Genomic DNA, 14437 nt, shown 5'->3' with positions numbered 1-14437 from the left:
AAAACACACACAGATACACACACACACAGTTTTAAACACGCACGCACACTTGATCACAGGCCATAATGACAGTCGTACAGACATGTACGCATTTGATTTTCTATCATTTTTTAGCAGTGTTTGTGTAGTGTTTGTTTCAGATTGTGAGTGTGTGTTGTGGCGTGAGAGAGGGATAAACACTTCATCACAGTCTTGTGAAATGAGTTTTGTGTGTTTATGTCTCCAGTCTTTCTTTAATCGGCCGGTGAGTTTGTTTCCGTTCTCCTCCGACTGTCAGCAGATCGGCTGCTCTTCCTCTCTGTTAATTGGTTTTAAATATATCAGGCAGTTCATGTATCTGTGCTGAGAGTAATGCGTTCGGCCCCTGGCCCTCGCCCGCGTCCCCCAAGACTCCAGACTCCATATTTCAAATGAACCATCAGATTTATTTTAGTTGCTTGGTGTTGAAGGGGTCAAGTCACGCTGTGCTTAAAGACGCAGAGAAAGAACGGCAAGGACAAATCAATCTCACACACATCTGATTCGAGGCTTATTTTGCGTTTTCTTTCCTTCGTTGTTTGTGTTCACTCCCACGAAACGATCTCAACCCAAAGCATTTGTTCTGTTCGTCAGTTTTCATTTATTCACCGTTGCTTTGTTTTGGCAAGCGTTTATAACGCCGCACACAACACGTTTCTTGAGATGAGCATGCACTCAATGTTTTCTTTATCGCATTTTAAGCTTCAGTGGAGTTAAAATCCCTCGCAACTGCGATACTTCAACTTGCGTAACGTCTCGCCGCAGCCCAAAGTCATGGAGGTCGGCGTGGCCATTCACACTTTGGGTATGAGCTAAACTGTGTCGTTTCGTCCGGCTAGAGGAGACATAATCGCTGGAGCTAAAGCATACTAACCCCATTAGAGCCAAGGGAGACGAGTGAGGGGGTCTTTACGGTGGGCCATCATCTCTGAGCTAAATGAATTAATGACGGAAACGAGCCGAACTATTTCACAGATGCGCTGCGGGCGACGGGCGCGGGGCCGAGAGGACGCCATCGTGTCTTTAACTGGAGGTTGTCTGGGGTTATCCAGGACTTCTGCTCATTTCACAGGAGACACGCTGGAAGAACGCCTTCAGAAACTCATTCTGATTGTCTTTTGTGAATGAAGAAATATTGAAATGAATGCCTGCATGTAGATTTTGGATCTGTCAAGAGGAGAGGAAACCCTTATTTAAATCAGGACACAAGCCTATGATCTCAAAATGGCTAAATATCTGCCAATAAATCTATTAGTTAATAATCTAATAAGTCTATTAGTCCATGAATCAATGTATTGGTCAAGGAAACGGTGTATTGGTCAATTAATTCATTGGACAAATAAACTATTCAATGAACTGATCACAATTAATCAATCTATTATTATTTCATGCATTTGGCATTTACAATATATTGGTCAATGAATCAATCTTTTACCCACTGAATCAGTCTATTAGCCAATGAATCAGTGAATTGGTCAATTAATAAATATATTAGCCAATAAATCACTCTATTAGTCAATAAATGAATCTATAAGCCAATGAATCAATGTACTAGTAATGAATCGGTCTATTAGCCAGTCGATCAATGTATTTGTCAATAAATCAATTTAAAAGAAATGGCCAATGACCCAAACTTTTACCCAATGAATCAGTCTATTAGTAAATGAATCACTGAATTGGTCAAAGAATCAATGTACTGGTCAATTAATCTGCCTCATAGCAAATGAATCACTGTATTGGTCAAAGAATCAATCTATTGGCCAAAAAATCTATCTACATTATTAGTATCTATCAGCCAATGAATGTTTATAGCCAATGAAGCAATCTATAAGAATCGTATGGCCAATGACCCAATCTTTTACCCAATAAATCAGTCACTGAATCACTGAATAAATCAATCTATTGGCTAGAAAAATCTATCTACAATATTAGTATCTATTGGCCAATTAATACATTTATTACAATGAATCAGTGTTTTGGCCAACAAATGAATGTTTTTGCCAATGAATCAATCTATTATCTAATGAATCAGTGTACTGGCAAATAAATCAGTCTAATCACCAATGCATCATCTATTACTCATTGTATAAATAAATGAGTCAATGAATTGATTGCAATGAATCAATCTATTACCCAATGAATCAGCCTATTAGTCACCGAATCACTGAATTGGTCAATGAATCAACGTACTGGTCAATGAATCTGTCTTATAGCAAATGAATCACTGTATTGGTCAATGAACTAATCTATTGGCCAAAAAACCAATCTACAGTTTTAGTATCTATTTGCCAATCAATTCATTACCCACATGATTCAATCTTTTAGAATCTATTGGCCAATGAACCAGGCAATGAATCAATCTATTAGTTAATGAATAAGTGTACTGGCAAATGAATCAGTCTAATCACCAATGCATCATTTATTACTCATTGTATAAATAAATGAGTCAATGAATCAATCTATTAGAATCAATTTGCCAGTGAATCAATCTATTACCCATCAATCATTATTTCTATGAATAAAGTATTAAACTCATTTAAATTAGAATATATAGTCAGTAACGAGTGTTTTTGTCTTGGAGACTCTGTGAGACGATGATGAGACTCAATCTCACCTTCGCTGCCCTGAGGAGAATCTCTCGCTCTCGCTCGTCCTTCCTCTGTTTCTCCATCCTCTCCAACTGCTCGAAAAACTTCAGCTGAGCTCGAACATCAGACGCCTGTTCCATGTACCATTCATCCTCCTGTAGAGATAGAGGTCAGGATGCTCGTAAACACATCTCACTTATTTATGAGTCACTCACCAGAAAACTTTCTACAGAGGCAGGTGGGACAGAAGTTTGTGAGGACAAAGGCAAAACAACATGTTTACTTCACAATCGACCCTTGTTTTATTTACGTCGCCTGTCACTCTCACCGCTGTCTGAGGCTCTTTTCATTTTCAGACGCTGTTATCGTTCTTCTCATCCTTCTCTGCCCTTTGTTGGCTATGAAGGCAGCGCGTCTTTCAGGACGCTCTTGTTTTTTCGCTGATGTCGGCAGACATCTCGTACGCCTCATTTAGGAAGCAGCCAAACACAAACCAACAAAACAAAAAGCCACAACACTTACTAAACAGAGCGGCCGCGCTGGCATATTCCTCTCCGCTAAACTACTCGCCCTGTACACAAATAAACAGATCTGAAAGCGCTCCGTCACCTGCTTTTCCTCTTTTGTGTTTCCATTCATATGAAAGAAGACGTGTTTAATGCGATGGGCTCGACTCGTGTCAGTCGGACTCTTTGGCTGTCGGTTTGAATATTAAGTTGTTTACCTGTTTGTTTATTCTCTTTGTTTTTATACTCCACTTAGACATCAGTATAAGGTTACACTACAATAAGCTTGTATACGTTCACATTATTAAAGGCAAAGTCAATGGGTGTTTTTTCAGAGAGATATGGACATATTGGAATAAAACTAGAACTGGGTTTCTTTTTCAAAACTTTTTCGTTTTGTTGAAAGGCCATATTAAATCTTGAAATGATGTTTCAATGCCTTGTAAATATATGAGTTTTATTGTCTGAGACCCAAACTTTCGATCGTAAGAAAATTTTATATTATAAATATATAATGCAATTTAAAATCATTATTAAACAAAAAGTAAAACAAACACTTAATTGCTAATTGTGTGAAAATACTTTATATCATTATAACTTTAAAAAAAGCATAATTTAATAATTAAGTTTAATCAAACATTCACATAATAAAGAGTACACAATATAAGATAAACATGTAAACAAATCAAATCTGTTAAATAACAAATAAACAACTGAGGTTAATAAAGTCACCACCCTGTTACTCAGTGTTACCGGTATAATGTTTTTACATAAATGTTTGTTATTCTCCTAAAATTGAATGTTTTGATCCTTTAAAAGCATTGAATGTGCTCATGAATGATTTTCATGGTAATGTTGTTTGATTTGTTTGTGGGGCGGCAGACGAACGAAACAATGTGTGTTTGTGGCTGTCAGACGATGTTAACATTGTTTGTAGGAAAAATCCTACACGAGTTTTTTTATTCATATGCACATACACACATGAAGGCGTTTCTGTCTCTCGTACCTTACACGAGTCCATTCTGTGCTGGGCGATGGATGAAACTTTCTCCAGTACCGTTCGTAATCTGGACTGGGTAGCGTGAGAGATGAAGTTCACCGCCTCCAGCGTCACTTCTGTCACTCCAAACCTCTTCGCTGAAACAAGAATGACGTCACCGCAGATGTTACAAAAAAGATCAATAATCAAACAAAACGCATCACTGCGCAGATGTTTGGAAGAACCTTCAGCGAGAACAACTGTAATCTGTCCTATTTTATAAATCTTTGACAAAAAGGTACAATATGTGTTGAGAAAATCAAAGAGATGCGTTTTGATGAGCTGACGTGACCTGAATTTAAAACACAAATGAGATGGGAGGATATTTCGTAGCTCCTCGGGTCAACCGCCCAATCCAACATTTCTGAGTCGAGAGAAAGACAGCAAACAGTATTTGCTTTTTTGAAGCTCAGGAGACGCAAGTTAATGATCTCCAAACATGTTTCTTTAAATATTGAAGAAAGGTAACGTAACGTCAATACATTCTGAGTAATAAAGTTGACAAAATATAAAATCAGAATAGTCAGAATAAACAAACAGAATAAAGCTAACAAGCTTAAAGCTTTAAAACGTAATGTAGATAGCAGAGCTCATATTTTCTGGTCTTTAGAGAATGCCAGGAGACATGTTTAGGGTCATTTTGATCATATAGAACAGATTAAGACATTGTTGAGATGTTTTCAGAAGTTCTAGATGAGACACGGATGAGATTACTGAGGTCTTTATCTCAGGAGAAACATCCAAGACGAACAAACTTCACCCTTGAATCATTGTATTTCTGTCAAGAAGAGATATTAAGGGATTTACTTTGAGAAAGAAGGAAAGAAATGGAAAAACAAGGAATTAAAACGTCTCTTTTACACGAGTAACAGGGGTGAAAACTTTCACTTTAATTAGTGCCGGAGATTCAGACCTTCAGCAGGCTTGTGTCTATAACATCCCCGTCTTTAATTCCCTATTAACATAAATTCTCTTTCTGCTGTTATTTTAAGAAAATCACACCAATTATTTTAATCAGCAGCTAAACGCGCTGAGAGTTTCCTTAATGGCTTCTAACCAGAAGTAGAAAGGAAAAATAAATGCAGTCGTAAAGATTTGAGAAAAAAGCCTGGTTTCTAATAGGTCACGGCTCTCAAAAACACTGCAAACCTTGTTATAAATATCCTTTGAAAATAAAGCTGCTTTTCCTGAGAATTATAATGTAAATGGTGGATGTTACCTGCGTTTTAAAACCGGACACTTCATGTGATAATATCTGTGAAATCTGTGTGTGTATGTGTTAGTAATTCTCTCACATTGAGTCGAGCTGGCAGCTTTTATACCTCCTTTGGTTTTCTGTCACCTAAGAGTTCTTCAGTAGCCCATCATGAATAGTGCCGCTTCGTCCCGGCCAGCAGGGGGCGCTCTGACCCCCCCCACACTCATCTGCCCTCGAGAAGATCTGCATGTTTCTAACCCGCTCCCGGCGACATCCAAACAACCGCACAGTGGTGTCTGACAACTGTTGATACACTTACATCCGATCGGAAGCGTTGCATCTAGTTTAACTAGTTTGTTAGACGTTAGTTTTAATGCTTTAAACAACCAAGCTCATCAGCTAAAAACCAGACACAAAATGTCCAAAAGTTCCTGTAAAACGTCGTTCTGTCAATATGGTTTGTTTGTTTATGCAAACAACACCGGACTGAACTATTTCGCCATATTTTATAACCACGTTATTTGTTATTTACGCTTTGATTCACAAGACACAGAAGAGCACAAATATGGTAAAGAGCAAATTCAGATTGAAACAAACCAAATGTGGTAAGTCCGCACTATCAGGGTCTGTTGGTAATATCGGTGTGTTTGGTGGTGTGATAGCGCACCTGTCTCCAGGATCCGCCGATGTAACAGACCTGTAGGCATGAAGGCCTCGTCTTTACAGGAGCGGATCTGTGTGCCCACCAGCTCAGAGTTTGTGGCTAGAATACGAGCGCTCTCTTCATTCAGGTTGACTCCAGCCATAGACGCCACATCATTGATATCATCATCATCCCTGCGTCACAAAACATCACAACACAACCGCATATCAGTTTCATCTTAAAACACATTTTATTACAGACCTGGACGTGATGAGAAATGTTTGAGTTCATATCGAGTAATATTGACTTTTGATTGCAGACGAGAGAAAACTGAGCTCAGTTTGACGTCTCTTCTGAACTCTCATGACAGACACGTTTGTGACCGATGTTGAGCAAGTTACCCTGAGAAAGTAATTGATTAGTAGTTACTAATTACATATTCAATTAGATTACTATACAGATTACTTTCTTCAATAAGTATTTAATGACTTATTACTTTCTATTTCCTAGATCAACCTGGATTGGTTAAGTGACTCAAGGATAGATCTGAAACGGCAATAGTAAAATTGTACAGTAACTAGTTACACCCAACACCGTTTTTCTCAGGAGGAATATCTGAGACACAGATGAGACTTAAGAAACATTTTCCACTTGCTCTCCATTTAATCTCACTGATGTTCGGGAGAAATCATTGAGATATTAAATCGCTCTCGCGTGTGATTTCACTTTATTTCGGGTTTATGTGTGCCAACAAAGTGATTGTTCATTTTCAGATTTTCTTTAGACGTGACGTCCCATCAGTGCGAGTGGCAGCATTTTCATCCAATCATTATTCTCCGTTCAGTCGCCATGGTAACAGTGTCCTAATTACGCCACATTAGCAGGGGAGCGGCGCAGGGTTTCTCTGAAAACTTCATGGCTGCGGTCACAAAGGTCAAAGGTCACCATCTCCACTCGCATTTACGTCCGTGTCGCTACCTGCCTTTCTGACACTGACCCCTCCGGCACCTTACGCCCGTGTGCGCGCCACCCTCGGTGCCCACGTGTGTGCGTGCGGCCACGTCACGCCCCCCCGCCAGTGCCGCAGCGGCCGCATGCCTCTCGCAGGCCGGGCAGGGTGGAGATGAGTCCTGACACCGTGGCGGGAGATGACAAAGAACATTAGCTGTACGGAACACGTTAGCCTAACCGCTGCCACGCTTCTCCGTCAAACAAACACATGAGATGAAAAAGCATCTGCACCTTTTAACTTTGACAATCAGCTTTCCTTCACAATCAGACTGCTTGGAAAAACAACAACCCGTCTCTCCACATCAAAGCCAAGCGTAAAATAAGCGGAGAAGTTTTACCGTGGTAACAATAGTAAAAGAGATCTTTCACTTAAAGCGTTTCATCTGATGGGTGATGTGCTTTGATTAGGGTGGGTCATGGTCACATAACCCCCCCCCGGGGTGGAAGGTTGTCAGTAACAAGTAAACCTGACAGTTTAATTAGCCGCGCGGCTAAAGATTTATTGGTTTATCGATCAGCGCCTGCGGGTAACGGCTGGGGGGGTGAACTCTGTGACCTGTGACACACAAAACACATGAGCTCTCATACAAACCCTATTGAGCTGCCTTGCTTGATACGGTCTACATAGTCAACCACCTTCTAAGGTGACGTCGAGATCATGTTTTCTGTAAAGTGAACTGAAGTTTTTAGGAGGAACCTTAAAAGTGACCATAGGTCTCTTCATAGGCGGCCACACAAGTATGTGACCTTTAATCATCACGATCGGTCATTTGTGCCTAAAAACATATAATACTAAATCTTTATTTTTCGCTTTTCCAGGAATCAAGCAAAACTGTGTGAGGATCTGGATTTGTGCATCTCAGCACTAAACAGAAGTGCAAAACTATGCCATTAAAATAACTCTCATCTCTAAAGTTTCAGATCTTTTAACATGCACAGAATCTTTCTGTTGCACAAAGTGAAGAAAGGTTTTACAGACTATAAAAAGGTCAAAAGAGGGAATACTTCTTCTTCTTCTATGACATAGGGCTGCACAAAACCTTGACGTGTCCTTTAGCTATTCCTTTTGGATTTTTAATTGACAGCTCCCATAAATGTTTGTTATTTACATCGTATTCATTAGTTTTAGATGTTTAGCATACAGAAAGAATATGGCATGCAGCTTCCTCACAGAAAGTTATAAATCCTTTCAAATCTTCAAAGTAAAATTGATTATTCGACAGTGATAATCGCAGTTACTATATCCAGGTGAATAATCAACAATTATGATTTTTGTCATTATCGTGCAGCCCTACTACGACAAAAAGCGACGAACACTTTATAGCGCATTTAGTACAAATGAAATGATTAGTCATTTAAATATTGGAATAACACGCACTGATTAAAAAAGCATTAGAAGACGACGTTTGATAGTATGATTATTCACCACAACCACAGGGAATAAAAACAACGGCCAGTAAACCCGTGAGCTGTTTCACATCAGCATCATTCACATCTTCATTCTGACTAACGTGGAAACGTGACAGTTTGAAGACAAAAGAAAACATGCGGGCAGTAATGAGATGAGAGCCAGCGGTCGGCCCTCGCTGAGAGATAATGGCCCGCAGACATGGGGAGGAGACCGGTGAGACGCTGCCCCCGTGTGTCGACGCTGGAGATTACACCCTCGTACCTGAATGAGCCTCCCCCCGGGTCATTCGGCTTGTTCTTCTGGTTTCCTGAGAGCTGGATGGTGATGCCCGCTGGACCTTTGCCTGTTTGGATGGCTGATGGCTTCCCTGAGAAAAGACAGAATAATATTATGATGATATGATTTGCCTTTCGTCCATCACTGCTGGGGCTCCGATGAGGATGAATCCCATTTTCCCCCGAAATAAATTAAAAGAATTGGACAAAATGAAATTGCCTTTTCTGGCAATATGTCTTTTTTTGTTATTTATTTTGTAATGTGACATTATTATCAATATGTGATGGTGATCTATTTTATCCTCATCCTTATAAAACTGTTTTTACAGTAGATACAGTTTTTGATGCATTACCATAATAAGAAAGAGGAAATGTCCTTATGTGTAAAATAACACGACACGGCTCTGAATAATAATCAAACTCAATATTTTATCATATTTCTTGCATTTAATTTTGGAGTAGAAATGTGGGCATGTTCTTGACAGGTGTTGTGAGATTTACCCAAAGGTACAACAGGGCAAGATGTCGGTTTTACTGCTTCTGTGTTTTATATATATACGTCTCTCTCCTTCTCCATGTTTTCTCTCTGTCTTTCTCTTTCGCCTATACACTCCAAAGCGTGTCCACAGACACACACGCACACGACTGGCAGGGTAGATTTGAACCTGATTTTAACAGGCATGTTTCATGCCCACGGCTACAGCAGACGGTATTTTTAGAAACCTTTCCCCTGAAAATCCAATTTAAAGGCTAAAACACAGCAGACAATAAACTGTGTTGGGCAAGAAAACAGAAAGACATCAGATCTACATGCACACACCTGAACCTGAAGCGCTTGATCAGCACAATCAATATTTTGGGATGAAAATGGACAATTCTGTCGTCAGGTACATATAGCAGCACTGACGGTGTTATCATCCGTCTGGTGTCTCACCTGTCGCTCGCACCGTATGCGTGACTACCACAGGCATTCGTATCTGAGCCCCAGGACCCGCTGCTCTCTTAATGCCCTACAAAGAGACAAACAGCACAAAAACACATTTTATTTTGATTTTTCAACGTGTAGATAAGTGTCTGTAAAAAGACTTCAATACCAAGAAACATCAAGCCACCGACAACATAAAGATGTCTGATTTCAGTAAACACTAAAGACAAGTGTCATGTCCCCAAATTAATATCCAAAAGCAAATCTGTGAAGTTTTATAACATATAAAGATCCCCTTCCCCTTTTTCAGCAGGAATATTTACTGTTTAACACATGAAGATGTTTTCCAGTTATTTGTTAAATAAATGTCTGTGTTATCCACATAAACACAAACCATTTAGTTGAATGTTGAAATATTCTGCACCGCTTTAGATTACAGCCCGCAATATCTACAGTACACATCTGTAAATAAAGGAGAATGAAATGCAAAGTTTGGGGAACTATTTGAATATAACGTGGTGCGTATGACCTTCAGTATGCTATACAACAATCATGAAGCGTCGACATTCACTACATTTAATGGAATCACAATGTACCCATAAATAACTACTGTGGATATTATTTAAGTACGGAGTTCTTATTTTATTATTATACTAAACATGTTTATTATACTTTACGCAAGCAAAACTACACGTATGAAGCACACAGAGTGTCTGTTAACTGTAGATTTGACTTGATTTTAGTATTGATGATCACAAATAGTTTTATTTAATTATGTTAAGTTATGATGAGTTATTTTGATGAGTTTTATAGGTGTAAAATATGTCAAATGTTGATTTTTTGAGACTATAATGTTCAAGAGCGGTTTGATGTGGATGGTTATATGGCATGCAATTCCCTTGTAAATATATCCTAATCTCTTTCCTCTTTATTCCCCAAACGTTGCATATTGTTCCCCTTTACCTACAGATATGTACTGATAAAATCGTGTTTAATTACGCGGGCTGTAATCTAAAGCGTAAACTTCTTAAGAATCTGAAATGATTTCACCATGTGTTCTAATAGAGATGAATGTATAAGTGTGGCACACAGTAGCCAACAGGTTGAATTTTTATCAGCACAATTGAAAGAAAACAAGAAAACAAGAAAGCGACAAAAGAGGCCAGAAAACAGGCAAACACTAATCGAGACGCTTGTGTCCGCCTGTGGCTCTCAGGGCTGCCCGAGGCCCATCACATTCATCCAGACCACTTTTCACACCGCCTGCAGATTTCTCTGGCTTGTTTTCTTTGCATCGGGACACAATGTGTGTATATTACATCTCAGAGACACAAACTCTTCAATATTCAGTCCACTTACACTTACACCTTTAACTAACAGTCATTTATCCAAATGTTTATCAATTTCTTTGTGAATAAAATAAAAAGTCAGTAGATGTAATGTATTGAGATCATACTGGTGACAGTAGACCGGTGCTGTTGGGTTGCTGTGGCCGAACGCTGACGACCGTCTGGACGGGAGACACGCCGGTTTTATTCGGCTGTATCGGCGGTGTCAGAGAGTGCTGGCTGTTCAGAAGAGACAGACGTAGCGCGGGCAGACTTTTCTAAAAACACACACAAATAAACACACAAACAAAGTTATAAAATAAACCACTTTGCAAATAGAATGATTAATAAGAAGGCATCGTATTCCTCATAGATTTGATGATTCAAACTAATTCCTAACAATCAGAAAGACTAAGTGATCACATGATATCAAATGGTTTTATTCATAGATACATGTAAACTGTTATTTTCCTCATCAAGTCTGGACAGTCCGACAAAGATCATCAGTCTCAGTAATGAAAGACATCTCTCTGGTAACCCAGAGCCAAGCGAGGTCACCGCGGGCTGCCAATGTCTATTTCTGGAGGATTTGGACATAAGCCGGTTAACCTCACATGACAGCACGACTGCATTAGCGTGCCAGCCTGCAGAACGTGAGGTGTATTCTTTCTGAACGTGCCCGTGGCCTGTCAGGAGACGTGTGTGTCTATGTACCTTCAGGAACGGGACCAGGTAAGGCTGCGGAGACGACTTCAGCTCAGACTGCAGACGACTGGTAAACTCCTCGGGATCGATCTTTGCGTCCTGAGATCAGATGTTCAGACGGATAACAGTATGTACGGTGAAGGACCAGACGATATGTGAACATTTAAATTTGCACGTCATTAACAATATAATCTGAGCATCATATATTATTTTGATTTACATTCTATGTCCCTAACAAACACGACGAATGACATCCGGTCGGTCAAATCACGGAAATGTCCTTCTCGATATGACATTAATAGGACATAAATAAGGCATAATATCAAAAAAGTTAAAGAAATATAAAAGTCAAGATCGAAATGCAGAATTAGCAATACAAACGTTTTCGTGTGATCATTTTACTTTTGAATTGTAAAATGAAACTTTTTTTTTGACTGTACAAAAACATGATGAAAAACACTGAAGCGCTTTGGACTTGAAAACTTTTATATGGGACTTTTACTAGAAAGATAGGTCCTGTAGAATGACCACGGCACCTGATTTGGAATTGCCATGGTGTTTATGTGCCACTTTACTGAATGCCACAGCATGATATTTTTCGAAGTTTCTTCTTCGTATTAAAATGAATTCTGTTTAGTATGTGGGATTCAAACCCTACGATCACAGATCCATCACTTCAAGACTTCTCACATACCAGCAGGTCCTGCACCAGCGCCTTCACGTTCTTGGACGTCTCAGGAGACGGGGAATTATGGGACGCCAGTTTGATCAGCGTCGCCAAGAAGTTCTTGCATTTTTTCACGTTCTCTTGCATCTCCTGCAGAAGAAAACGAGAGGCGTGTGACGTGTTGAATCATATAACATCTGAATGACACATCACATCACACAGGTCTGGATTCAGACGGCCGATCCGCTTCTTACTCAAACTCAGCGACTGGCACTCACGGTACATAAAGTCATTTCATGCAATCACTGAAATTCCCTTTAAACGATACACAGCTGTCAATCATTTGAGATTAGTGAGTGTGTCAATCAAAAGTCATGTTGCGTATGTGCTGAAATATTGATAATACACTTCTTCTGTTTCTGCATGAATGGATGAATCTTGTAAAACATGTTCACGTTATGATTAAAAAAGAGAAAGAGACAATAGTATTTTCATTATGATTTAGAATATTCTCATGCAGACGGCTATAAATGATCAAGAGGTTTAGTTGCGTAATTCTGATGGTCAATGGTGATTTTTTATTAACAGGCGAGAAAAAAGTCCTTTACAAAAAAATAATATAATGTCAAAATTATTTAAACTTTTTTATTAAATGTAATTTTGTTTCACTAAGTGCAGTAAAATATGATCCAATCATTGATGTGTGAAAAAGGAACACGTGTGAGCTCTGATGATGTCCAGCGTCCAGATGTCTGAGCGTGTGTGTGGCGTGTGAATGTTTATTTGTGTGTTTGTTTAGGCGTGTATGACCAGATGTGTGAGCCTGGTGTTTCTGTGTGTGTGGTTTGGGGAGGAGCTTAAGCAAGTTATTGCCCAGCGGAGCTTGAGGGAAAGAACCGTCAGTCACTCGAGCTGAGAGGAGAACAGATAACAAGAAAGAAAGTGCCGACTTCAATACGTGAGGGCACACAGACCTGGGAGACAACAGGGGCTCCGGGGGCCGGAGCGGCGGCGCTCTGAGGGGCCAGTGGCATCTGAGTGAGGGGTCCCTGAGGGCCCAGGGCTGGCTGGACCTGCTGGGGAGCTGTCATTGCCACGACCGCTGCCACGGGGGTCTTCTGCAAGAGGAAGAAACACAGACACCGAGATAAACACGAGCTGACATTTGCCTGCCAGCAAGGCCACGGAGAACAGGAGCGTCGGCCGCAACGAGCCCTGTCACATCAAGTGTCCCGAGAGAGAGATTTCTGACCACATGAATGTTTCATGAATGAAAATTTCAACTCCAAGCATGTGTGCATTTATCATTTCTGACTCTTAATTAGGATTGATAAGACACGCTTGAATACCATATGAGCACCTTATAGCTTAAGAGTCTCATCTTCATCTCCTACAAATCTCTAGAATTACAAATAAACACAAACGAGACAAATGCTGATGTACAGTAGCTCTATAGAGAGATAGCAATGCTAATGTTCCCTTAGGATGACAAACGTTCAATATAAATAGCGATTGCGCACTAATGTATCTTGGCAAATTAAAGTGAAAAACAGGAAGTGAGAGAGAGAGAGCAGGTGCTCACAGCGGGACTGGTTGAGGCGCTGGTCTGGGCCGTGGTGTTGGGAGAACTGGACGAGACCATTTTAGTCTGCGCGGCGGGAGCAGGTCGAATGGCCTGAGTGCTCACGGGAGACTGTAGAGAGACGACAGAGAAAAAGAACAGAAAGGAAATGAGGAGAAGAAACACAAGAGCAGGCGAAGAGAATCAGCTCAACGCTTTCTTTATAACTGCCATGTCTGAGATCTTGAGACCCATATAGTAGTATTGCATGCGTCGTATCTTCCACGACTATTTAGTTTGATCACATTTATAAAAGCGAGATAAAGCTGTACGATTATTTCCGGAAAAACACAAACTGCTGGAAGTGGGACTAGTGGTGAGAGTGGGATGGATATATGAGCACAAGCACACAACACATCATCACGTCAAAACCCTTTGTGTTTTGTACATCGCAGATAATCTTGATGGTAAGTGGGTCTCGCTCGTCCTTGTGCCTTGCCGTGCTTTTCCGGGAGAAACTTGGAGTGCTGCGGGAGTGAATCAAGCACAGAAATAATACATC

General features: G+C 40.1%; 1 protein-coding gene across 5 annotated transcripts in view; it reads right to left on the bottom strand.

Moving 5' to 3' along the window:
• Positions 1-14437, bottom strand: part of LOC306899710 (transcription initiation factor TFIID subunit 4) — a 61765-nt gene that overhangs the window by 40868 nt on the left and 6460 nt on the right. For 2 of the 5 annotated variants that reach the window (XM_079466152.1, XM_079466155.1), the window contains exons 3-12: positions 13897-14007; positions 13289-13432; positions 12342-12464; positions 11657-11746; positions 11071-11220; positions 9624-9699; positions 8676-8781; positions 6017-6186; positions 4119-4249; positions 2633-2761 (exon numbers count right to left, since the gene is read on the bottom strand). In XM_079466152.1, the coding sequence (XP_079322278.1) occupies positions 2633-2761; positions 4119-4249; positions 6017-6186; positions 8676-8781; positions 9624-9699; positions 11071-11220; positions 11657-11746; positions 12342-12464; positions 13289-13432; positions 13897-14007 (1230 nt within the window). Of the gene's footprint in view, positions 1186-2632; positions 2762-4118; positions 4250-6016; positions 6187-8675; positions 8782-9623; positions 9700-11070; positions 11221-11656; positions 11747-12341; positions 12465-13288; positions 13433-13896; positions 14008-14437 lie in introns of all 5 variants that reach the window. The other 3 variants (XM_079466154.1, XM_079466156.1, XM_079466153.1) reach the window with 3 other exon arrangements.

This window comes from Barbatula barbatula, assembly GCF_947034865.1.
Source record: "Barbatula barbatula genome assembly, chromosome: 10".
NCBI lineage: Eukaryota > Metazoa > Chordata > Actinopteri > Cypriniformes > Nemacheilidae > Barbatula > Barbatula barbatula.
The sequence above is the reverse complement of the archived record's forward strand: the minus strand, read 5'-3'. Positions and strand labels throughout refer to the sequence as shown.